This window comes from Haliotis rufescens, unplaced genomic scaffold (genome assembly GCF_023055435.1).
Source record: "Haliotis rufescens isolate VD_foot unplaced genomic scaffold, xgHalRufe1.0.p SCAF_2, whole genome shotgun sequence".
In the NCBI taxonomy this organism is placed as follows: domain Eukaryota; kingdom Metazoa; phylum Mollusca; class Gastropoda; order Lepetellida; family Haliotidae; genus Haliotis; species Haliotis rufescens.
The window spans coordinates 71,456,370-71,484,022 of record NW_025963890.1 but is presented as its reverse complement, the minus strand read 5'-3'; the positions used below and the strand labels follow the sequence as shown (position 1 = coordinate 71,484,022).

At 45.1% G+C, this 27,653-nt stretch overlaps 1 protein-coding gene across 3 annotated transcripts; it reads left to right on the top strand.

Annotated features, from left to right (window-relative positions):
- LOC124133187 (sodium-dependent lysophosphatidylcholine symporter 1-B-like) lies at nucleotides 1–27,627 on the top strand. Of its 3 annotated transcripts, none has more exons than XM_046497459.2 (14): nucleotides 1–80; nucleotides 11,547–11,690; nucleotides 13,450–13,571; nucleotides 13,979–14,105; nucleotides 14,835–14,913; nucleotides 15,587–15,717; nucleotides 18,343–18,436; nucleotides 19,434–19,549; nucleotides 19,810–19,893; nucleotides 20,869–20,952; nucleotides 21,086–21,201; nucleotides 24,303–24,440; nucleotides 25,408–25,584; nucleotides 26,451–27,627. In XM_046497459.2, exons 1-14 carry the CDS (start codon nucleotides 72–74, stop codon nucleotides 26,539–26,541), a joined length of 1,512 nt encoding a protein of 503 aa, XP_046353415.1. In that variant the 5' UTR covers nucleotides 1–71; the 3' UTR covers nucleotides 26,542–27,627. The 3 variants fall into 3 exon arrangements, with proteins under 3 accessions (XP_046353415.1, XP_046353413.2, XP_046353414.2); XM_046497457.2 differs by lacking the exon at nucleotides 1–80 and adding an exon at nucleotides 7,535–8,046; XM_046497458.2 differs by lacking the exon at nucleotides 1–80 and adding an exon at nucleotides 7,859–8,095.
- The last annotated feature ends 26 nt before the right edge of the window (nucleotides 27,628–27,653 follow it).

Below are 27,653 nucleotides of genomic sequence, written 5' to 3'. Positions count from 1 at the left end.
AAAAGCAACTTCCGAGGTGAGGATAACCAGGTCACGTGTTGGCGGAGGTCAAAGGGCACGGGGCAGGCAAGATGAGGAAGGTAAATATGCAAATAATTTGATTGATATTATGTAGTGGTAACGGTAGTGGTGCCGATCTTTGTACAGCACAAATGGTAGAACTGACCACTTATGTGATATGAACTGCTTTTGTAGGCTACGATTCGGAAACAAGAAACATTAGCCGGCCATGTCACCACAGAAATATACCAATGTCATTATCGAGACGGATATGTCGAGGCGGCCGTCCAGATACAAGTTGATCATTTACATTCTGATAAAACACTTCCTTGTTTATATTTTATTGATTATGTAAGATGTGTGCCAGGACTGTATAACCGTGAAATAACTATCAGGACGTAAACCTCCAGAGTCCGAACACCCCTCTATAACGGGCTGTGAAGCCGAATGTTGGTCTCATTATTCAGGTTATTGGATTAATGTCTGAAAATTATATACCAATCGTTTGCCACCAGCATTACATTAATACTTCCACCACGGATGAAAATAGTGTTTATAAGCCTGCGAACAATTGGACACTTCCTTTTGTGTAGAGACAATGACATACATCTGTTAGAATTATATGGGAATTTCATTACTCGACATTAGTTTACGAGTGATTTTAATTAATTAGAATTTACCGGCAAATTGGTTTAACCTGTTGTATGGAGTATGGACAACCCTGTGAATGTGGTGGATAACGGAGATCCAGTTCACTGTACCGTATTCCCTCTATAAAGAGCCCCACCCGTGGGTATTCTGGGTAAGAAGGTTGATCCCTGACACCTGTGCTTGTCGTGAGAGGCGACTAAGTGGATCGGGTGGTCAGGCTTAGTGACTTGGTTGATTGCATGTCATCGTATCCCAATTGCGCGGATGGGTGCACATGATGTCAATCACTGGATTGCCTGGTCCAAAGTCGAGTATTCACAGCCCGCAGGGAAAAAAAGTTACTAGAATATTTCCGAGTTCGGCGTTAAACAACCATTTCAAACACAACTATTAAAGAAACCAGGGTCCTGTCCCACAAAGCGATCTTAGCGTTACGACTGCCGTTAATCTATGTTAAAGTATTGGCATTCCGCTCGTCTGAGCACAACTGTCGCTTTATGAAAAGGGGATCAGGGCCTTCGTATATTCAGTTTACATTTAGACCCGGTCCATATCGCAGACCGGCTGTTATTATAAGTCCGGCCTTTACTCCCTTTGTATTTGTGGCGAGGAGGATCCGTTTAGTTTAATAAACGCGATGGTATTTTATTGTATTACTGTAATAGGAGACGTCATCAACTGTAGCATACTCGGCTCTTATTTCAAAACGTTGCCTGTCTCTGCCTTTCATAAAGGAAATACGGTAGCCTTGAATTGTTAAACGTGACGGGTGGAGTGTTGAAATAATGTAATAGAATAACCCAGGGAGGATCTGTATGAATGTGTTTCTGGATCAAGGTCATGTTATATAAACGTCATCGTTTGATTTGCGTTGTGCAGTATCACATATCACAATCTCACAGACCCAAGTTTCAGGTCCTATATCACACATCGCCCATATCACAGACCCAAGCCTCGGGGCCTATATCACACATCGCCCGTCTCACAGATCCTTGTCTCAGGTCCTATATCACACATCGCCCATATCACAGACCCTAGTCTAAGGTCCTATATCACACATCGCCCGTCTCACAGACCCAAGCCTCAGGTCCTATATCACACATCGCCCTTCTCACAGACCCTTGTCTCATTTCCTATATCACACAACGCCCATATTACAGACCCTAGTCTAAGGTCCTATATCACACATCGCCCATCTCACAGACCCCAGTCTCAGGTCCTATATCAGACATCGCCCGTCTCACAGACCCTTGTCTCAGGTCCTATATCACACATCGCCCAAATAACAGACCACAGTCTCAGGTCCTATATCACACATCGCCCATCTCACAGACCACAGTCTCAGGTCCTATAACACACATCGCCCATATCATAGACCCCAGTCGCAGGTCCTATATCACACATCGCCCTTCTCACAGACCCTTGTCTCAGGTCCTATATCACACATCGCCCATCTCTCAGACCACAGTCTCAGGTCCTATATCACACATCGCCCGTCTCACAGACCCTTGTCTCAGGTCCTATATCACACATCGCCCATCTCACAGACCCCAGTCTCAGGTCCTATATCACACATCGCCCGTCTCACAGACCCTTGTCTCAGGTCCTATATCACACATCGCCCATCTCACAGACCTCAGTCTAAGGTCCTATATCACACATCGCCCATCTCACAGACCTCAGTCTAAGGTCCTATATCACACATCGCCCATCTCACAGACCTCAGTCTAAGGTCCTATATCACACATCGCCCATCTCACAGACCTCAGTCTAAGGTCCTATATCACACATCGCCTATCTCACAGACCCTAGTCTCACGTCCTATATCAATCATCGCCCATCTCACAGACCTCAGTCTCAGGTCCTATATCACACATCGTCTATCTCACAGACCCTAGTCTCACGTCCTATATCAATCATCGCCCATCTCACAGACCTCAGTCTGAGGTCCTATATCACACATCGCCCATCTCACAGACCCTTGTCTCAAGTCCTATATCACACATCGCCCATCTCACAGACCCTTGTCTCAGGTCCTATATCACACATCGCCAATGTCACAGACCTCAGTCTCAAGTCCTATATCACACATCGCCCATATCACAGACCTCAGTCTCAAGTCCTATATCACACATCGCCCATCTCACAGACCCCAGTCTCAGGTCCTATATCACACGTCGCACATCTCACAGACCTCAGTCTCAGGCCCTATATATTACACATCGCCCGTCTCACAGACCCTTGTCTCAGGTACTATATCACACATCGCCCATATCACAGACCTCAGTCTAAGGTCCTTTATCACACATCGCCCGTCTCACAGACCTCAGTCTCAAGTCCTATGTCACAGATCGCCCATCTCACAGACCCTTTTCTCAGGTCCTATATCACACATCGCTCATATCACAGACCTCAGTCTCAAGTCCCATATCACACATCGCCCATATCACAGACCCCAGTCTAAGGACCTATATCACACATCGCCCACATCACAGACCTCAGTCTCACGTCCTATATCACACATCGCTCATATCACAGACCCCAGTCTAAGGTCCTATATCACACATCGCCCTTCTCACAGATCCTTGTCTCAGGTCCTATATCACACATCGCCCATCTCACAGACCCCGGTTTCAGGTCCTATATCACACATCGCCCGTCTCACAGACCCTAGTCTAAGGTCCTATATCACACATCGTCTATCTCACAGACCCCAGTCTCAGGTCCTATATCACACATCGCCCATCTCACAGACCCCAGTCTCACGTCCTATTTTACACATCGCTCATATCACAGACCCCAGTCTCAGGTCCTATATCACATATCGCCCTTCTCACAGATCCTTGTCTGAGGTCCTATATCCCACATCGCCCGTCTCACAGACCCCAGTCTCAGGTCCTATATCACACATCTCCCGTCTCACAGACCTCAGTCTAAGGTCCTTTATCACACCTCGCCCATGTCACAGACCTCAGTCTCAGGTCCTATATATCACACATCGCCTATATCACAGACCCCAGTCTAAGGTCCTATATCACACATCGCCCGTCTCACAGACCCCAGTCTCAGGTCCTATATCACACATCGCCCTTCTCACAGACCCTTGTCTCAGGTCCTATATCACACATCGCCAATATCACAGACCCCAGTCTCAGGTCCTATATCACACATCGCCCGTCTCACAGATCCTTGTCTCAGGTCCTATATCCCACATCGCCCGTCTCACAGACCCCAGTCTCAGGTCCTATATCACACCTCGCCCATGTCACAGACCTCAGTCTCAGGTCCTATATATCACACATCGCCTATATCACAGACCCCAGTCTAAGGTCCTATATCACACATCGCCCATCTCACAGACTATAGTCTCAGGTCCTATATCACACATCGTCTATCTCACAGACCCCAGTCTCAGGTCCTATATCACACATCGCCCGTCTCACAGACTATAGTCTCAGGTCCTATATCACACATCGTCTATCTCACAGACCTCAGTCTCGGGTCCTATATCACACATCGCCCATCTCACAGATCCTTGTCTCAGGTCCTATATCCCACATCGCCCGTCTCACAGACCCCAGTCTCAGGTCCTATATCACACCTCGCCCATGTCACAGACCTCAGTCTCAGGTCCTATATATCACACATCGCCTATATCACAGACCCCAGTCTAAGGTCCTATATCACACATCGCCCGTCTCACAGATCCTTGTCTCAGGTCCTATATCATACATCGCCCGTCTCACAGACCCCAGTCTCAGGTCCTATATCACACATCGCCGGTCTCACAGATCTCAGTCTCAGGTCCTATATCACACATCGCCCATATCACAGACCTCAGTGTAAGGTCCTATATCACACATCGCCCATCTCACAGACCTCAGTCTAAGGTCCTATATCACATATCGCCCTTCTCACAGATCCTTGTCTCAGGTCCTATATCACACTTCGCCCGTCTCACAGACCCTAGTCTCACGTCCTATATCACACATCGTCTATCTCACAGACCCCAGTCTCAGGTCCTATATCACACATCGCCCATCTCACAGACCCCAGTCTCAGGTCCTATATCAGACATCGCCCACATCACAGACCTCAGTCTCACGTCCTATATCACACATCGCTCATATCACAGACCCCAGTCTCAGGTCCTATATCACATATCACCCTTCTCACAGATCCTTGTCTCAGGTCCTATATCACACATCGCCCTTCTCACAGATCCTTGTCTCAGGTCCTATATCACAAATCGCCCGTCTCACAGACCCTAGTCTCAGGTCCTATATCACACATCGCCAATATCACAGACCCCAGTCTCAGGTCCTATATCACACATCGCCCGTCTCACAGACCCTGATCTCAGGTCCTATATCACACATCGCCCAAATAACAGACCCCAGTCTCAGGTCCTATATCACACATCGCCCAAATAACAGACCTCAGTCTAAGGTCCTATATCACACATCGCCCATCTCACAGACCTCAGTCTAAGGTCCTATATCACACATCGCCCATATCACAGACCTCAGTCTAAGGTCCTATATCACACATCGCCCGTCTCACAGACCTCAGTCTCAAGTCCTATATCACACATCGCCCATATCACAGACCCTAGTCTAAGGTCCTATATCACACATCGCCCATATCACAGACCCAAAACAACTCTGTATGAGTGACGTATCAAATTGTGCCACATATAAGGCCAGTATGTTTACTGAGGAAGTTATCTGCCCAAACCACGCATCAGTACTATCAGCGTTTCGATTTTACAAGATTCCAAAGCTTTCGAAGAGAGAGATAATGCTGGGTACAACAAATGTACCTCCAAATCCCTGTCACAAAGGTTAACAATAATCCTTAATGGTGCCAAGGAAGGACTTGCTTTATGTTAACAGAAAGTATTTCGGACAAGTAGAATTAATATCATGTGGTTTCTAAAAAAACTCAACGGAATTGCTTGATAATTTACAATAACAGAAAAGAAGAAAGTTCAATTGTGTTAAAACAGTTGATATCTCAACTCGCTACACCACTGTCCTTTACCCCCAACCTAAGGGAAAACTTCACTCCTGATACATGATTCATTTTTCACAAAGCGCTGTGACCATATATAAAGTTCCATCTCTGTCTTCAAAGGTTCGGCACAGTTTGTCCAAAAAATGAAAGAAAATGTCAGCTAAAGTTTACTGAAAAAATAAATTCTGGACTTCCTCACTGAAACATACACATGTACAATCGAGCATGCTCTTTTTACGAAGATTTCAAAGAGGGTCATACAACTCTTGCTCAAACGTTGTTTGAACAGAGTTACAACAATTAAGGCCTTAGTAAAAATTTCAAAAGGCTTTATGGTAGACATCTGGAGGACAATTCCAAATTGAACGGATCAGAGACAAAAATGATGCCGATGCAATTCCCTTTTTTCAGCTGATCAATTGACTTGCCTTTGCATGCGTTTGTGACGAGTGCCATCGATGAGTGGATACGCTCAGCTTTTCGCGAACACCTGATATCACCACTTGATAGTGATTCATAAACACATGCTCATGATTCAGTCGGGATCGCACAAGGAGATTTCATATGATAACGCGGTACAAAATTTGCGTAAACACAAACCTAAACGCGTTTCTTGTCTCATGATTTGACGCGTTTAGAATCTAAACATGTTTAGGATTCTACAATGCACTCTGCTTTTATTTGGAATTTCTTTTCATTACCTACATGTTTTGTTGCTTTTTTAATTATGTTAGTAAATAATTTTACATAGAATTCGCCCACAAATTGCTGCGACCAGTTCGTCATTATTCTAGGTGGTGTTGGTGTGGGGAAAGTTGGACTCAAGAAGAGTGGTAGTAGACAGGTCATATGTACCTAAAATAATATACACACATATATCACAGCACATATATGATCATTTGACCACATGCTATCAGTAGAGAAGACCAGACAGTCTGCTACACGCTCGTATCAGCTTAGTCGTTAGGCCAAATAAATCGTTTTGTTTTTCGTTATTATAAACTATATTGTAACGCGTTTTTACAAGGCGTTTAAAATACCATTCTTTGGCAGTACATCACACAAATACTTTTCCATCATTTAAACATATGTGTACGTGCCTACACGTGCCTCATGATAAGATTTGTTTCTTTTTGTTTGTTTGTTGTTCAACGCCGCACTCGCAAAACGACGGTGGTCTGTAAATAATCGAGACTGGACCAGACAATCCACTCATTGATATCATGAGCATCGATCCACGCAATTAGGAAACGATGACTTGCATCAACCAAGTCAGCGAGCCTGACCACCCGATCCCGTTGTCGCCTCTTACGACAAGCATAGTCGCCTTTTACGGCAAGCGTGGGTTGCTGAAGACCTATTCTACACCGGATCTTCATGATGGGAATACATCTATATTAATATTATACAAAGTGTCGTCGGCTTGTTGGAAGACACGCGTGTAATGTACACACGGTATACGAATTCTTCTCGCCTACACCCCTCCCTACATGACAACACGTGTGTGAATGAAGGGGCACAGTAGTGATCATGAGATAGCGAGTAACTTTGGTTTATCGCCGCTTTGAACAGTATTCCAGTTATATCACGGCGTGTCAGCTAAATGTGAGAGGAAAGCCCAAAGTGATGCAGGTCTTAGACATTTACCACTTTGGTGAAACCCACAAGCACGGGTATGGTGCTGACAAATCAAGAAACATAATCAGGGCGAACCGGGTTTCTACAATGGCCACCTGTATACAAAGCCTTCTCACCTAGCCAAGTGTGTGATAGACATCAAACGGAGACAGTAAACACATTTCAAATCGATAAGAAAGAGATGTGTTTCAACTTGAAGACACAACACCAACATCTCTTTATCTCCTTGTGGTTCAATCGCCAGACAGATAGGGTTGAGACCGTGCACTCCTGTCTCACTGGAATACATAGCGGACAACCGACGTCCCAGAACCAAACGGTACTACCAAGATGGGCGATATCTCTCACCCTGCCCCGTGTTCTCCAAATAATGCCCCTTCATCAAGCGCGACCGGTAAAAGGAAATCGGATAGTGTTCAAAGAGAAGGGCAAGTTATTAACTCAGATTCACAGGATATCCAGGTGATATTGACTGTTCGAAAAACACTGTCTGTTCTGTCTGATCCTGGAGATGGGATAGTTAATGGTGGTATGTCGCTGGGGGATGGTGACCTTGAACCCGGGTCACGAGACTTGAGTCTGGAAACGACGCATATAACTACCTCTGCTGTCGTCGAACACGGTGAACGCTGTGCTGAATCTGTGGATGTAGCCGACGACAATGTCGTCACGATGAGAAAGAGAGGCGGAGTCTCTAATGGAACCACACAAACCGGTGTCAGACATCTGGAACAAGATCAGGTACAGGACAAAGTCGCTAAGTGGTCGCACGGATTCTGGGGAATTAATAGTTAAGTATTTTCTGACACGAATAATAGTTAATCTGTATTATTCCGTAGACATTCTATACATTCAAAGTACATGTGGTTTGGCAGTTTTCGTCAAAAGAAACGTGCAGTGTTGTGTTTGCTTCAAAACGTATATGTGATTAATAATTATGCTAGGTTTAGCTCGGGACGAATTTTATGCTTAAGGGTGCCAGTCCCCAGAATCCGAGCCCTGTTAAGTGGTATTCCGGATGCCGAGCCCTGTTGAGTGGTATTCCGGATGCCGAGCCCTGTTGAGTGGTATTCCGGATGCCGAGCCCTATTAAGTGGTATTCCGGATGCCGAGCCCTGTTAAGTTGTATTCCGGATGCCGAGCCCTGTTAAGTGGTATGACGGATGCCGAGCCCTGTTAAGTGGCATTCCGGATGCCGAGCCCTGTTAAGTTGTATTCCGGGTGCCGAGCCCTGTTAAGTGGTATTCCGGATGCCGAGCCCTGTTAAGTGGTATTCCGGATGCCGAGCCCTGTTGAGTGGTATTCCGGATGCCGAGCCCTGTTAAGTGGTGTTCCTGATGCCGAGCCCCGTAAAGCGGAATTCCGGATGCCCCAGTGCAGTACGCTTGATAGCGGATACCATGAAATGTTCATTTCGAACGCGAATGCCAATATTTCAATGTTGAAAATTTTTTTAGTCATTTTATCTTGCAAATCGTGACAGATTAATAAATTATTTAATCCTCATGGTCACGCATTCTATTGTATGAAAATTCAAGTCAAATTTACTTTGCAGCTGTATCAGCTGTGTACACCGTTGTGACTGACGAGTTCTTAAATCGGTTGCCAAGACAAATTTAGTGGTATGCCGGATGTCCAGAGGTTAGGAGTTGACAAACTATAGACTGGTTCCCGGATCCTGCGCTTGGTGTCGATGCTCTTGCCCTGCCTTCAAAGTCTGTCGCAGGAACGAACGGGAACCAGTCTAGGCACCCTCAAACTTGCCCGTTACATGCATTTCATATTCGCAAAAGCGCGAGATGCACGTGCAGAAGGTTCAGTGAACATATACCACGTGCATTACACACGGCCGACTCACACTATGTTAAAAACACGTCCTCAAAACCATGTTGTTCAAGCATTTAGGAGCTTGGGTTCATTGCCATGGTTAAAAAGGTTCGACAACTCGGTCCCGGGTACCTAATCCTTGAAAATGTCGAACTTGGCTTTTCAACTTTTAGACACAGGGTCTTCCTCGACTAACATGTAAACCTGTTTATGGTGAGGGATGTGCAATGGCTAGCTCACTGTGATTCCATGCCGCAGTTGAATTGGTTTCCTCAGACACAGTTTACTGAATCCCAAACAAACAGTCCTTGTATTATTCTCTAAATTTCGAGGACCAGGCAAGGTTACAACACATACCATCTGATAACGTCTTTCGGTATGACGGGCCAGAGGATCGAACCACAGAGCTTCCGATCCCCGGGTAGACGCTTTTTTCCACTGGGCCAAGGAGGTTTTAATACTTATATACTGAACAACAAAAGTTCCTGTGACATTGAAGAGTGAGTGAGTATGGTTTTAAGCCGCTTTTAGCAATATTCCAGCAATATCACGGCGGGGGACACCATAAAAGGGGTTCACACATTGTACCCATGTCAGGAATCGAACCCGGGTTTTCGGCGTGACGAGCGAACGCTTTAACCACTAGGCTTACCAAATCTTAAACAATTTCGGTTTGCAAAAGATAAAGACTCCTGGAAGTGTTCAAATGGTTTATTTTGCCATACTGACCTCAGAAAATGCGTGATTTCATATAAAAAAAACATGAACATGCCAAAATGTCAATTTACAAATCAATAGCGTGTGTGTCCACCTCTGGTTGCGATGCATGCAACACATCTTCGTCTCATGGAATGGACCAGGCGTCGCATAAAGTCCTGTGGGATATCTGTCCATATCTGCTGGATTATGTTTCGAAGTTCCTGGAGTGTCTGTGGAACACGTGGTTGACGCCGATCCATCTCATCCCAAATGTGCTCGATTGAGATTTCCCTCTACCACTATCAAACGGGTCCTCTGTCTTGCTGTAATCCAACCCCATACCATAACGCTACCGCACCGATCTTCTTCCATAACACAATGATTGACGTAATGTTCGCCTCGACAGTCGGTACACTCGAATCCGTCCATCGCTGTGGCTGAGGTGAAAACGAGACTCGTCAGTGAATAGAACTTGTCCCCACTGCATGGCCGTCCAGCGTAGACGCTGTCTGCACCACTGTAGACGTGCTTGACGGTGGTTTCCTGTCAAAATGGGACATCTGGCGGGTCTTCTGGCGACAATCCCTACAAATCTGAGGCGACGACGTACGGTTTGTGAAGATATTCGTCGAAGGCCCGAGATGCTTCTTGCAGTCACTGTTGCTGGTTGGAATCAATTTCGTAGGTGTGTTGTTCGAATCCAGTTGTCTTGTCGATTATTGGTTACGCGTGGCCTGCCACTCCGATAATAAACTCTGACTGCATTCGTCTGTTGCCAACGTTGCCATAAATACCAAATGGTGTTTCTGTGGGCGGTAAATTGTCTTGCAACATCACGTTGACTCGATCCTGCTTCAAGCATACTAATGGCTCGCAGACGCTCATTTTCGGACTGGCGTGGCATTTCGTAATGTTGAATAATGTTGAATAATTGAGTGGTTGTTGTCAGCACGATGCTAAACAATGCATAAGGAATCCCGTTAACGCACATGTTTTTATACCCATTCTTGGGTAGTGAAATGCATGGGGCTTGCATATAAGTCAACTTTTGCATGGAATGCATGCTTTTTTGTAGCAGTTGCGTTTTTGTGACTTGATTCCATACATGTACTACAATATTGAAAACCAAACTTTACTTGTTTGAAAAATACACTAAAATATTGGTGTCACAGGAACTTTTGTTGTTGAGTATATTTAAACCATATAAATACGTCATGTACCCATAACTATACAATCTGGACACTTTCACCGGGAACTGTAGCGTCAGAACTCACAGGTTTGTGTCCTCATGTTTTATTGTTTGATATCCCCAGGGGTATTCCGAATGTGCAAAATGGTTCCCCAGTACCCCATGCTCCGTGTGATTGAGTCGACATGGCTGCTTGTGTGACATCTACTCTATCAATTGGAACGTTGCTCATGCTATCAGTAACAGGTTTGGATGGCCCATGCAATTTTAGAGACAAGGTACATGTCTCAGGCAGCTGTGATATGGCTGGAATAGTGGGATGCGGCGCAAAACAAAAGTCACCCCACCCGCCTGCTCACTCACTCACCTACTCACTCATTTACCCACCCTCCCTCCCGCTCACTCACTCACTCACCCGTCAACACGCCCGCCTGCCCACTCATGCACTCACTCATTCACTCGTTCACGCACTCATTCACCTAACCACTCACTCACTCACTCACTCACTCACTCTATTATTTTGCAGTACTTGAAGATCCGGGAAGATGAGGAAGAGAAGTCATTGTCGGTAATAAGCAAGATCTGCTTCGCTGTCGGTGGCGCCCCCTACCAGATCTGTTCCACCATCATCGGCTTCTACCTCAACATCTTCCTCCTGGAAGTCGCGCAGGTCAGTCCAGGTTATGTTTCCATTCATGAAATCTGTAGTCGTATACTCCCCAGGGTGAGGAGAAGTAAGTTCACGGACGCAGCGCCATGGGCTGGTACTTGGCCCCATGAAGATCCCTGATAGAATAGGTCTTCATCAACCCATGCTTGTGGTAAGAGGCGACTATGCTTGTCGTAAGAGGCGACTAACGGGATCGGGTGGTCAGACACGCTGACTTGTTTGAAGCATGTCATTGTATCACAATTGCGTGGATCGATGCTCATGATATCAATCACTGGATTGATCGGGCCTCGATTCGACTCGATTATTTACAGACCGCCGTCATACAGCTGTAATATTGCTGATCGCGCGGCCTCAATTACCAAAACAAACAAACACAACTGGGGAAATGAGGGTTCAAACTTATTGTATTTATATCGCGTGCGTGCGTGCGTGCGTGCGTGTGTGTGTGTGTGTGGCTGCTTTTTCTAGTCCAGACAAATGCGGATTTTATGGTGCTAGCCCTCTGAGTTACCATTCTGCAGTTTAACATGAATACCCCATGCACTCAGACACAGTATACTGACTCCGATCCGACCAATCCTTGTTTCAGCCCCTTAATTGCGAGACCGCCAATACGTGGTCTAGTGGTAGAGCGGCTGCCCGGAAAAAGGAAGGTCGGGGGTTCGATCCCCGGCCGCGTCATACCAAATGGCGTTAAAAGATGGTACTTGTTGTTACCCTGCATGGCGATCAGCATTAAGGGGCTAAAACAAGGACAGGTCGGATCGGAGTCAGAATACCATGTCTGAGTGGGGTATTCATGTTGAACTTGGACGTGGTATCTCAGTGGGCTAGCACTATAAAACTGGCATTAGTCCGGACTAGTACAAGCAGCCACACACTATGTAAGCGCAATAATCTTGAACGCGACGTTAAAACCTATTTCACCTCACCTCACCCCACCTTTATAATAATGCCAAAGCCAGGCAAATAACAACAACCACCATCTATTAACGCGTTCGTGACTAGAGTCCGGCGCATTACATCTTCCCCAGGCAAGAGAGTTAACTGACTATAAAAGTCCAGTTTCCACCCTTGCCGAACTAGGCTGGTATTATGGAGTTACATTTTGGCTGGACTAACGAGTCTATGCATAGTCCAATCAAAATCGTGACCGAAATCGAAATCCGGTTCGTAAACTGTCGTGCAGATTTCGGTCGATTGCAGGATTTGCAAAGCATGTGCACCGCCAACTCGTTGTCAGCAGATATTTTCCAAATCTTTTCATGTTTTAAATCAAGGTGCTCACGTGATTTGATGCTTTTCGCGATGTAAGACCCGTTTTATCACAATATAGATCTTGATTATCGATCAGATCGTCCTGACTCGGCGCCACCATTTTGTGTGAAGCAAACGCAAGTGATGAGAGAGGTGGAATCTTATTGGTCCATAGGAGAGGCTTAAAAGGGACATGACTGGTAATAGCCACTGGTGGCGCTACGATCGTGCCCAGTAATTCCAGCCTAGTTTGGCAAGGGTGGAAACTGGACTTTTAAAGTCAGTTAACTCTCTTGCCTCGGGAGGATGGGCGCATTATAAATGGACTATTTGTCATAAAATCACAAGATAAACAAATTGTCTGCGACGCAAAGTGTACAGTTTCAGAACCAGCAAAGTCACAAGGTTATTTTCAACGGTTGAAATAGTCTTGAGGGATCCTCTAACACTACTGAGTCAACAAGAGTTTTAGTCATTCACAAGGCCTTACTGTCCACAGATCTCGCCCGAGTACATCTCCATCATCTTGTTCGGAGGCAAGGCCTGGGATGCCATCACTGATCCGATGTGTGGCTATCTCGTCAACAGAACGGAGACCAGATTCGGCAAGATGCGACCATGGTGGGGTTCCATCCACGCCGTTAGTGTATTTAATTTTAGGCCTCCGCGTTTAAATACTTGAGCATTCCCCCTAGAAACAGACTTAATTCTATTTCTATAAGTAAATATGGGTAATAAAAATAATAATAATCACAATCAGGGTGATTCTAGGACTCGAACCCAAGATTTAGGATCCTGGTACACCTAAGGGACGCAACTCTGCACAGCGAATTATAGCGTCTTAGCCGGTATGGCGACGTGCCCCCTTATTTGATAAGGTGTTCAATAACAAAAGAGTACTAGTGTTAGGCAACTACTCGATAACCTTATAAAACGAAATCGGAAACATTAATTTCATCACTTTATATACTGGCCTGCTTCATCAGCATGACCTGTTACATGACATTTCCACTGTGGTTCCTCTTCAGGATAATCCTGTCTGCCCCCTTCGCCTGTGTCACGTACTTCTTCCTGTGGTACGTCCCAGACCTGTCTGACGAGGGGAAGCTGGCCTACTACTTCGTCATGTTCTGTGCCTTTGAGGGTCTGCTCTCGGTATGTATGTGTGTACATCGGCGTGTGGAAATGTACAGTGAAACCCCATTAATCCGGCCTGTACAGTTCCCATTGGAATTATCCGGATTAAAAGATGTCCGGATAAACGAAACATGTAATCCAACAATCGTCGATATTCCAGCTATATGACGGCGTTCTGTAAATAATCGAGTCTGAAGCTGCAATTGGTCATTGAACATCGATCTACGCAATTGGGATACGATGACAAGCGTCAACCCAGTCAACGAGCCTGATCCCCTATCCCGTTAGTCGCCTCTTACGACAAGCATAGTCGCCTTTTACGACAAGCATCGGTTGCTGAAGACCCATATTCTTACCTGTCATCCCCCACTTGTTCTAATCCTGACTCAGTGATAATATTCACAAGGAGATGAAGTACACTTAAGCGGACATGCTTTATACACTCCTGGAGCATGTTCAAACCATGCCAAACAACATTGCATCATACCAATAACGTTGTGAATGAAAGAGTGAGTGTGGTTTTACGCCGCTTAATTCTGTTATATCACGACGTGTCAGAGTGGGTCGGGGTGCAAAGCCTGAAGTTTATCACTTTGACAAACCAAGATGCATAATCGGGGTTCGAACCTACATTTTTCTAGCAAGTCCGAGGGACGCAACTCTCCTTGACACTATCACAAAATGTATTTACTCTTGACTCTTTAGTTAAGAAGATTGTGTTCTCTGACCGCGCATGCGTCATTGTAGGGTCTGCACGTGCCATACACCGCCCTCACGATGTACATCAGCAACAACCAGAAGGAGAGAGACTCCGCCACGGCCTACCGTGAGTCCAACATCGCCAACCTCACCTTTGTGTCAGATCAGTTATACCTTTGTCAGTTATACTCTTGGACTTGTCTGATCTCAGTTATACCCTAGTCTGGCCTCAGTTATACCCTTGTCTGAATTCAGTTATATCATTGTCTGAACTCAATTTTACCCATGTCTTAAGTCAGTTATATCCTTGTCTGACCTCAGTTACATGCTTCTCTGACCTCAGTTATACCTTATCTGAAGTTATACCCTTGTCTGAGATCTGTTATATCCTTGTCAGAACTCAATTCTACCATCGCCTGAAGTCAATTATTTGCCTTGTCTGAACACAGTTATATGCTTGTCTGAACTCAATTTTTTCCTTGCCTGAAGTCAATCATTTCCTTGTCTGAACTCAGTTATATCCTTGTCTGAACTCAATTTTACCCTTTTCTGAAGTCAATTTTACTCCTGTCTGAACTCAGTTATACCCTTGTCAGAACTCAATTTTACCCTTGGCTGAGATCTGTTGTATCCTTCTCTGAAATCAGAGATATCTTTGTCTGAACTCAATTATACCCTTATCTGTGCAAGACTTTTTTCAAGATTGCGCCCCATTTTGACAAACCTAATATAAGCAGTCGGTCAAATATCAATGGTAGTCGCTTTTCAGATACATATCTCAGTTCTGCCTTCTGTATCAGGAATGGTGTTTGAGGCGGTAGGAGTTCTCAGCGGCGCCATCGTACAAGGCAAGCTCATAGAGGAATACCGTACAGTGGGCACCTGTGAAGACCCTGACTCCACCACATCTCCACGTCAACTCGACAACCAGGTGGGACAAAGCAGCCTCAAGTTAGCGCGTTCGTTAGTCAGTTTAAGTCCAACGCTGCCTGTTAGTTTTCAGTTCTTGAACAGTTGTTGGAAGATAGGCTAAAAGCTATGATATATTTTTTATATTTGTTGGACATAAAGTAACGAACCCGCTGATTGTTGGTTTTTAGTAATTCAAAGGTACTTGGAACCTGAACAGTTGACGGGGGCACGGGTGGCCCAGTCGTCTAAGGCGCCGCGATTCGCTGTGCAGAGTTGCGTCCCTTGGGCACGCCAGAAACCTATGATTGTGGGTTCGAATCCCGGTTCGCCCCGATTATGTTTCTAGGTTTGTCAGCACCATACCCGTGCTCGTGGGTTTCACCGAAGTGGTAATCGTCTGTGACCTGCATCACTTCGGGCTTTCCTCCCACATTAAGCTGACACGCCGTGATATGACTGGAATACTGTTAAAAGCGGCGTTAAACCCAACTCACTCACTCATTCACTGAACAGTTGACAGAAAATATACCATTTACTATCTAATATAAACTGAATAATCTATGATAGTGAGTTAAAATCTGAGTTTATAACTCGCCCTTCTCTTTTAACACTATCCGCTTTCCTTTTACCGGTCGCGCTTGATGAAGGGGCATTATTTGGAGAACACGGGCAGGGTGAGAGATATCGCCCATCTTGGTTTCTGGGACGTCGGTGTCCGCTATGTATCCCAGTGGGACAGGAGTGCACGGTCTCGACCCTATCTGTCTTGCGATTGAACCACAAGGAGAAAAAGAGATGTTGGTGTTGTGTCTTCAAGTTGAAACACATCTCTTTCTTATCTTGAAATGTGTTTACTGTCCACACGTGGCTTGGTGAGAAGACTTTGTGGCCCAGTTGTAGAATCCCGGTTCGAGTTGATTATGTTTCTAGGTTTGTCAGCACTATACCGTGGTTTCACCAAAGGGGTCAAGTCAAGTCTTTTATTCGTATGAAGGCCACTGACCCATTCACAGGTAAAGTGCATACATACATGAGTACATGAGTGAGTGAGTTGGGTTTAACGCCGCTTTTAACAATATTCCAGTTATATCGCGGCGTGTCAGCTTAATTCGGGAGGAAAGCCCGAAGTGATGCAGGTCTCAGACGTTTATCACTTCGGTGAAACCCACGAGCACAGGTATGGTGCTGACAAACTTAGAAACATAATCGGGGTGAACTGGTATTTCGGACCCACAATCATGGGTTTCTGGCGTACCAAAGGGACGCAATTCTGTACAGCGAATATCGTCGCCCTAGACGACTGGGCCACCCGTGCCCCCTCAATGGTACATCAATATATAAGTAAGTGTTTGCGAAACTTGGTCTCACTTCATAACTTTGACATAAATATTTACATAAGTTTCTTAATAACCTAACATCGTTCGAATACAGAAGCGTTCTAAATTTATAGATAATCGGATTATGACAAATTGAAAGCATTTCAGGCAGAGAGAGGTGTCTTATGTTCTTTTAGGAGTTACATATTTAGATAAAATTATATTCATATTCTATCCCTAGATCACGAAGAGGACATAAACGTAAACTTAAATCAATCCCCGACCATCTCCTTTCGTTAACTTTCAACCCTAACAATCCCGCTCTCATTCCTATCAATATGTTGCGTTGTTTTCTATCTGGGTGAAGTACTTCTAAGGTTCGATGAGGTTTTTAAACTCTCTATATTTAATATATCTGTTATATCTTGAACTGTTTTCTATAGTACTTTTCCATGATTGATGATACAGTTGCATCCTTTCTATACAGTCTAAGAAAAGTAGATATATCTCCAACGCACTGAGCAATCCGTCCAAATCCAAATCCATGTGAAAACAATAAAGTGCGTACAGTAGATGCATGGGTTTGGTATCCACAATTATCATAGTACATAAACATATCATGGGCTTTCTTTGGAATTCTATCCTTATGCATATCGGTAAGTTTAAGGAAGTATTTTATACAACGACACAGTGCATTTATGTATAACGTATATCGGCCACATTTGCCATATACAATTACATTAGGTGTTTGGGGGTCAGCGTTGTGGACCAGTCATACACATCTGAGACTTGTATCACTTCGGGATTTCCTCCCACATTAGCTGACACGCCGTGATATAACTGAAATACTGTTAAAAGCGGCGTTAAACCCAACTCACTCACTCACTCACTTCCGTGCTCAAGGCTTCAAAAAAGTGGTAAACGTCTAGGACCTGCTTCAATGAGGCTTTCCTCCCACATAATTCTGACCAGCCGCCATATCACTGGAATACTATAGTGGAATCACAGTGAAAGATCTCCCGCATCAGCCTTGGCTCAATGCTCTCAGTGCTAAGATCCTTTGTTGAACGGGAACAGTTTTAAGTGATAAAGTTGGTTTCATTAAATAATCCCTATACAATGGACTGACCTAGTACATGTACAAAAGTTGTTCTTCTAGCCTAGTGGGTAGTGCGTTGGCGTGTCACCCCGAATATCCTGATTCGATTCGCCAAATTTTGTACAATGTGCGAAACGTATGCAGTGTGGTCCCCGCCGTGATATATTCACATGAAGATAAATGCGGTGTAAAACACAACGCACTCACTCATAAGATCACCTGTTTGTAGAAATGGTCTTACATGGTTGGGGCCGGCTTTGTGGTCAGCATTTACTTCGTATGCGCCTGTATCGTCTTCTTCGGCGTCAGGGAGAAGAAAAAAGGTAAGTACCGGACAGATATGGGAAACAGCGTGTATTCTTTCGCTTCCAACAGCGGGCTCCTAGTTTCGAAGAATATTTCTGGTTAAGTCGACTTGTATATAAGCATATTTAAATGTAAGATAAAGAACTTTCGTGACCCTAAATATTTTTTGATACTTTTGTTTTTATTTTTAAAGATTTTGCATACACGAAACTACTTTTTAAGTCGCAAATACAAGGGGTGGTGAACCGTCCCTGTGCGTTAGGTAGTGGGAATTTACGTTTCAAGGTTTATACATTTGTAATGAAATAATTTAATATCCGGTAGACAACTACACAAAAAGTATATAATAAATAGGATATTCCATGTGTCGAGTGAAATATCATGTTTCTGTCATCTCGTGACAGGGGGAAAGGAGATATTTTCACGAGTGGCGTAGACATGATATTTCACTCGATATATGAAATATCCTCTATGATGTATACGTCGTGTTGACGTATGTGCCCTGACGTATGTGTCTTATTGACGTATGTCGTGTTGACATATATGGCGTGTTGACGTATGTGTAGTGTTGTTACCCGTGAAGATCTGGGGTAGAATAGGTCTTCAGCAACCCATGCTTGCCGTAATGCGGCGTCCACACAATGCCGATTATGGCTCCCGTTTGAGATCAGACAGCCCTACGCCACGAATCACAGGATCTTGAACAGACTTTTGACAAATCTTAATCGGGAATGGTCCTATCAAGGACGGCAGTAAAAATCCTGAGTGTGTGACTGAGCCCCAACAGGCTTCCATGCTTGTTGTAAGAAGCGACTCACGGGATTAGGTGGTCAGGCTTGCTAACTTGGTATCCCAATAGCGTGGATCGGTGCTCATGATGTCAATCTCTGGATTGTCTGGTCCTGACTCGATTATTGACAGACCGCCATCATATAGCTGGAATATTGCTGGGTGCGGCGTTAAACAACAAACAAAACAAACAAACGTCGAGTTGACATGTGTATTATGTTGTAGGGGTGGCTGACGGGGACGACCAAGTCGGCTTCTGCCAGGGTCTGAAACTGGTCTTCGGTTATGGTCCCTATGTCAAGGCCGCGATGACCTTCCTATTTCTTTCTATAACAATATCAGTGAGTCCCAAGTCTGTCATTCCTCACTGACCTCGCCAAATAAGGGCAAAGAGTATGCTGGAAAAATATTCGATTACTAAACTCCTGATACTATCACATAACAAGTGAAATTACTATTAATCAGATTTGTCATTATTACATAAATCTACATCGCGTGTGGAATAACGTTAAATATTACAAAGTCATGAATAAAGTACAATAAGAATGATCGAAAACACTGTAACATGAGTCATATACATCCATGATGCTGTGTCTCTTAGATAGTGCAGGGGAACCTGGCCTTGTACTGCACGCACTCCCTCAACATGGGGCCTCAGTTCACAAACTTCATCCTGGTCTTGCTGGTAGGTATTCGTTGACACAAGCGCATGTTCTCCGTACAACTTCATTTAAATTTTCGGGGCGGTCGGGTAGCCCAGTGGTTAAAGCGTTCGCTCGTCACGCCTAAGACCCGGGTTCGATTCCCGACATGGGTACAATGTGTGAAGCCTATTTCTGGTGTCCCCCGCCGTGATATTGCTGGAATATTGCTAAAAGCGGCGTAAAAACATAATCACTCACTCATTTAAATTTTCATTTTACATACATATATCATTATATCATGGTTACGAAATATGGGACCACCTCCGTGGTCCAGTGGTAGAGCGTCCGCCCGGAGAGCGGAAGGTCCGGAGTTCGATCCCCGGCCGCGTCATACCAAAAGACGTTAAAATATGGTACTTGTTGTTACCCTGTCTGGCTCTCGGCATTAAGGGGCTGAAACAAGGACTGGTCGGCTCGGAGTCAGTATACTGTGTTTGAGTGGGGTATTCATGTTAAACTGTGGCATTGTATCTCAGTGAGCTAGCACTATAAATCGGCATCAGTCCGGACTAGTACAAGCAGACACACAAACACACACACACACGTGCATGCACGTCGCTATATAAGTGCAATAATCTTGCACGCGACGTACAACCACATTTCACCTCACCTCACCTACAATGCTTCCCGTCAGAGGTGACTGACTATGCTTTTCGTAAGAGGCGACTGACGGGATCGGGTGGTCAGACTCGCTGACTTGGTTGATGCATGTCATCGTATCCCATAAGCGTAGATCGATTCTCGTGACATCATTCATAGGATTGTCTGGTCCAGACTCGATTATTTAAAGACCGCCATCATATAGCTGGAATATTGCTGAGTGTAGCGTTAAACAACAAACAAACAAAACAAAATATAGATCTATCGATCACATAAAACTTAACGTACCGTTTTATCAAAGAGCTAAGTTATGTTCAACTGTGTATTTTGACAATGTTCTACCATTGTTATTGCAGCTCGTGTCTATATTCAGTATGCCAGTATGGCAGCTGGTGTTGTCTCGCTACGGCAAGAAGACAGCGTACGCTGCCGGCATGATCGTAAGTCTGGCGCACACTACGTCTACTTTGTTTTCTAGTCCCCGTATCAGCTATTCTGTCATGTCAGTGTTGATCGTGCACACTTACCTTGATGAAACCCATTGTGATTGTAGAAGCAATGACTCTGTTTCAGATATTCATCCCAGTGCTGATCGTTCAACTGTATCTACCAAAAGACAATCCGTATCTCTACTACATAACTGTAGCATTCGCAGGCCTCAGTGTGTCAGTGTCATTGTTGCTACCTTGGTGAGTTGCCCTGTGTAATTGTTGCTACCTTGGTGAGTTGCCCTGTGTCATTGTTGCTACCTTGGTGAGTTGCCATGTGTCATTGTTGCTACCTTGGTGAGTTGCCATGTGTGTCATTGTTGGTACCTTGGTGAGTTGCCCTGTGTCATTGTTGCTACCTTGGTGAGTTGCCCTCTGTGTCATTGTTGCTACCTTGGTGAGTTGCCATGTGTCATTGTTGCTACCTTGGTGAGTTGCCATGTGTCATTGTTGCTACCTTGGTGAGTTGCCCTGTGTCATTGTTGCTACCTTGGTGAGTTGCCCTGTGTCATTGTTGCTACCTTGGTGAGTTGCCCTGTGTCATTGTTGCTACCTTGGTGAGTTGCCCTGTGTCATTGTTGCTACCTTGGTGAGTTGCCATGTGTCATTGTTGCTACCTTGGTGGGTTGCCATGTGTCATTGTTGCTACCTTGGTGAGTTGCCCTGTGTCATTGTTGCTACCACGGTGAGTTGCCCTATGTCATTGTTGCTACCTTGGTAAGTTGCCATGTGTCATTGTTGCTACCTTGGTGGGTTGCCATGTGTCATTGTTGCTACCTTGGTGGGTTGCCCTATGTCATTGTTGCTACCTTGGTGGGTTGCCATGTGTCATTGTCGCTACCTTGGTGGGTTGCCATGTGTCATTGTTGCTACCTTGGTGAGTTGCCCTGTGTATCATTGTTGCTACCTTGGTGAGTTGCCCTGTGTTATTGTTGCTACCACGGTGAGTTGCCCTGTGTCATTGTTGCTACCTTGGTGAGTTGCCATGTGTCATTGTTGCTACCTTGGTGAGTTGCCATGTGTCATTGTTGCTACCTTGGTGAGTTGCCCTGTGTCATTGTTGCTACCTTGGTGAGTTGCCCTCTGTGTCATTGTTGCTACCTTGGTGAGTTGCCCTGTGTGTCATTGTTGCTACCTTGGTGAGTTGCCCTGTGTGTCATTGTTGCTACCTTGGTGAGTTGCCCTGTGTCATTGTTGCTACCTTGGTGAGTTGCCCTGTGTGTCATTGCTGCTACCTTGGCGAGTTGCCCTGTGTCATTGTTGCTACCTTGATGAGTTGCCCTATGTCATTGTTGCTACCTTGGTGAGTTGCCATGTGTCATTGTTGCTACCTTGGTGAGTTGCCATGTGTCATTGTTGCTACCTTGGTGGGTTGTCCTGTGTATCATTGTTGCTACCTTGGTGAGTTGCCATGTGTCATTGTTGCTACCTTGGTGAGTTGCCCTGTGTATCATTGTTGCTACCTTGGTGGGTTGCCCTGTGTATCATTGTTGCTACTTTGGTGAGTTGCCGTGTGTCATTGTTGCTACCTTGGTGAGTTGCCCTATGTCATTGTTGCTACCTTGGTGAGTTGCCATGTGTCATTGTTGCTACCTTGGTGGGTTGCCCTGTGTATCCTGATGCTCCCTTGGTGAGTTGCCCTGTTTATCATTGTTGCTACCTTGATGAGTTGCCCTGTGTCATTGTTGCTACCTTGGTGAGTAGCCGTGTGTCATTGTTGCTACCTTGGTGAGTTGCCCTGTTTATCATTGTTGCTACCTTGGTGAGTTGCCCTGTGTGTCATTGTTGCTACCTTGGTCGGTTGCCCTGTGTATCATTGATGCTCCCTTGGTGAGTTGCCCTGTGTATCATTGATGCTCCCTTGGTGAGTTGCCCTGTTTATCATTGTTGCTACCTTGGTGAGTTGCCCTGCGTCATTGTTGCTACCTTGGTGAGTAGCCGTGTGTCATTGTTGCTACCTTGGTGAGTAGCCGTGTGTCATTGTTGCTACCTTGGTGAGTTGTCCTGTGTGCCATTGTTGCTACCTTGGTGGGTTGTCCTGTGTGTCATTGTTGCTACCTTGGTGAGTTGCCCTGTGTGTCATTGTTGCTACCTTGGTGGGTTGTCCTGTGTGTCATTGTTGCTACCATGGTGGGTTGTCCTGTGTGTCATTGTTGCTACCATGGTGAGTTGCCCTGTGTGTCATTGTTGCTACCACGGTGAGTTGCCCTCTGTGTCATTGTTGCTACCACGGTGAGTTGCCCTCTGTGTCATTGTTGCTACCTTGGTAAGTTGCCCTGTGTGTCATTGTTGCTACCTTGGTGAGTTGCCCTCTGTGTCATTGTTGCTACCTTGGTGAGTTGCCCTCTGTGTCACTGTTGCTACCTTAGTGAGTTGCCCTGTGTCATTGTTGCTACCTTGGTGAGTTGCCCTGTGTCATTGTTGCTACCTTTGCGAGTTGCCCTGTGTATCATTGTTGCTACCTTGGTGAGTTGCCCTGTGTCATTGTTGCTACCTTTGCGAGTTGCCCTGTGTATCATTGTTGCTACCATGGTGAGTTGCCCTCCGTGTCATTGTTGCTACCTTGGTGAGTTGCCCTCTGTGTCATTGTTGCTACCTTTGTGAGTTGCCCTCTGTGCCATTGTTGCTACCATGGTGAGTTGCCCTGTGTGTCATTGTTGCTACCACGGTGAGTTGCCCTGTGTGTCATTGTTGCTACCACGGTGAGTTGCCCTGTGTGTCATTGTTGCTACCTTGGTGAGTTGCCCTCTGTGTCATTGTTGCTACCTTTGTGAGGTGCCCTCTGTGCCATTGTTGCTACCATGGTGAGTTGCCCTGTGTCATTGTTGCTACCTTGGTTGGTTGCCCTGTGTGTCATTGTTGCTACCATGGTGAGTTGCCCTGTGTGTCATTGTTGCTACCTTGGTGAGTTGCCCTGTGTGTCATTGTTGCTACCTTGGTGACTTCCCTCTGTGTCATTGTTGCTACCTTGATGAGTTGCCCTATGTGTCATTGTTGCTACCATGGCGAGTTGCCCTGTGTGTCATTGTTGCTTCCTTGGTGGGTTGCTCTGTGTTTCATTTTTGCTACCTTGGTGAGTTGCCATGTATCATTGTTGCTACCTTGGTGAGTTGCCATGTGTCATTGTTGCTACCATCTAAACTGGACAATCCCTTCCTGATACAATTAAGAGTTTTCGCCAGACATAATTTACCATTCGAATGTGATAGCAAGTTTTGAACGGGCATCGTGCACTACCGTTGTTAAACCCCGTTGCGGGGAGTCTGGCACTGTATGAACGCTCGCGTGTCCTTCTGATGCAGGTCAGTGCTGCCGGACATCCTGGACATGTTCATGCTGGAGAGGAAGACGAGGAAGGATGCTCTCTTCTACTCCTTCTACGTGTTCTTCAACAAGTTCTCCGGCGGGATGGGGCTGGCAATATCCCAACTTGCCCTGCAGTGAGTGCTTTAACCTTAAAGGGGCCTTGGCTCCGGCTAATTGACAGCCCCAGTAGGTTTGATGGTGCTTTAACCTTAAAGGGGCCTTGGCTCCGGCTAATTGACAGCCCCAGTAGGTTTGATGGTGCTTTAACCTTAAAGGGGCCTAGGCTCCGGCTGATTGACAGCCGAAGTAGGTTTGATGGTGCTTTAGCCTTAAAGGGGCCTTGGCTCCGGCTAATTGACAGCCCCAGTAGGTTGGATGATGGATAACCTGAATACAGGTCACGTACATTAAATGCATAAATCACGGGGGGAATCACTATTCTCAGTACTCGCCCTAGTCCCTGAACCATATTATTTTTCTTTCCGGACAACCCTTTCTGAAACGCTATAGCAGTAACTGAAGTAAGCCTCGACATTTTTTACAGGTTATGCATCTCCCATTTCACTGAGGCTCCCTTGTTTCTATCAAAATAATATATTTTCAGTGACTAAGCATTACTTAAACAGAGACTGTGCAAACTTATCAAGACAAAGAAATGCCCACTCTTCTCAAGAACTTTTTAGCACGGTGTAGACTGGACGAGTGGGCGAGGTTTTAATATTATAGTCTCATTACAATCATTGCGGTAGCAAGAACTTAGATTTTTGATAATATTGTTTACAGACCGTTATTCACTGAGTGTCGCCCTTAATTCTGTCTTAATGTGTATAAAGGGGCACTGGTGGTCCTGTCGTCTAAGGCGCCCAATTCGTGCTTGTGGCTTTAAAAACGTGGTAAAGTCTGCGACCTGCATCACTTCAGGCTTTCCTCCTACATTAAGCTGACAAACTATATACGTGGAATATTGTTCAAAGCGGCGTTAAACCCAACTCACTCTCTAATGTGTACGATGTTAAATGAACACGAATTTCATGTATTATAACCCAGAGATGTTCGTCTGCTCGGCGCCACCTGGTGTATAATTACCCATCTTTGCTTCAGATTCGGTGGTTACAAAACCGGAGCCTGTGACCAACCGGAATCGGTGGACTTGACACTGCGCATGCTCATAGTTCCTGGTCCTGTGCTCTGCGTAATAGTAGCTCTCATGTTTCTGTGGAGCTACCCGATTGACGAAGCCAAACGCAGACAAATCAAGAAAGATGTACACGATATTATGTAAGTCGCGACGCCGATGACGGGTCTTGGTTTCTGGTTATCGTCTGCCGGGGGTCTTGTCGTCACCCCACTTTTTTACATCTGATGACATTTTGTATGCGCGAGGGAGTTAACTGGCTGTCAAAGTCCAGTTTCAACCCTCGCCTGTGGCTGGAATTTCTGGGCTCGGTCGTAGCGCAACCAGTGGCTATTGCGAATTATGTCCCTTTTATGTCCCTCCCATTAACCAATCAGATTCCACCTCTCTTATTACTTGCATTTGCTTCAAATAAAGTGGCGTCGCCCAGTCAAATCGATCTGACCGATAATCAAGATCTATAGTGTAATAGAACGGCTCTTGCGTCGCAAAGTGCATCGAATCACGTGATCACATTAAGTAAAAACATGAAACGATTTGGAAAATATCTGTTGACACTACGTTGTCAGTACACATGCTTTGCAAATCCGGCAATCGACCGAAATCTGCACAGCATTTTACGAACCGTATGTCGATTTCATTTCGCGATTTTGATCAGACTAAGCATAGACTCGTTAGTCCAGCCAAAATATAACTCCATAATTCCGGCCTAGTTTGGTCAGTGTGGGAACTGGACTTTACAGCAAGTTAACTCCCTTGCCTCGGGAAGATGGCGCATTGCCTACCATGATAACTGTGTTTGTTTGTTTGTTTGTTTGTTAAAGTAAACTCAAAAATGGTTTGCAAATAGTGTTTGTGATTTTTCGGGGAAACGGTCTTGGGTGGGCTACGGCGACAGCATGACGTTTTGTTGCTGAATACGGTGATACCATGACGTATTGTTGCTGAATACGGTGATAGCATGACGTATTGTTGCTGACTACGGTGATAGCATGACGTATATTTGCAGGACACGACCGGCCAAGACGTCCCGGGAAGACAGCGAACAGAGCAGCATCTCCTATGAGAGTATACGGGTCACTTCCAGCACAGAGTTCTGATCACTCACTCACTCACTCACCCCAGTGTACGAGTCTTCAATATGGGCATCTCATTCCATGATATCATTGCTGTGGTAGAGGACAAATAACATCACAAAGTTGTTCACATAAATAACTTCGCGTTTCCTTTTTTCCCGAAAGCTGGGTTTTTATTATGGTGTGGACTGGTTCAAAGAATTATGTCAAGGTGCCTGGTGCCAATGTTCTGCGGTGTAGTGTGTGGTGGTGTCTACAGCATGGTCTGCGGTGTGGTCTACACCATGGTCTGCGGTGTGGTCTGCAGCATGGTCTGTGGTGTGGTCAACACCATGGTGTGAGGTGTGGTCTGCACTGGAGTCAATGGTTGTCGTGCCTGGATACTGGATACGTGAAACAAAGGCTCACTTAAAGGGACATTAAACATGATACAAGCATGGTACATGACACAGGATGATACAAACATGGTACATGAAACAATTTGACAAACTATGTTACATGATGACCGACAAATGATACAATAACATTACACATGGTACATTTAGGCTGAGATTTTGTCTGGAGATTAGATATATTGCCAGCTATGGCTGCAAAATTTGATATATTTTTTTATTAAACCTATGAGACTGAAATTGTTTTGTAATAAAACACCTTGCAACAGTGTAATTTTGGTGGTAGGCAAATTTTTTCTCAATAGATTAATCATTTTTTCAAGATTTTTCTGGGACAGTATATTGTTTGCGATAAACGTCATGAAACAAACACGTGGTATATCATTATACAAACAAGCGGTCCATGACACTTCATAACAATTCTTTAAAAACGTATATATATATATACGCATCTATAGTCACGTGTGTGTATGTGTGTGATGATGAATGAGTGTTGTTATCAGTATGTTTATATACGTACAGTGTTAAAGGTCTGGTGATGTCCTCGTCGAACAACTTGTGCTAGGCACTGATTGACCCTTAAACCAAGTGTATCAAACGTCCATTCTATAATGATAAATATATCGTTTTAGAATGGAGATCTAATACTTTTGATACACGAGGGTGAATTTATACTCATCTTATGTATACATGTTGCTCTGATATTAAATATAATGTATATCTACACTTTCCTTATTGAGTGTT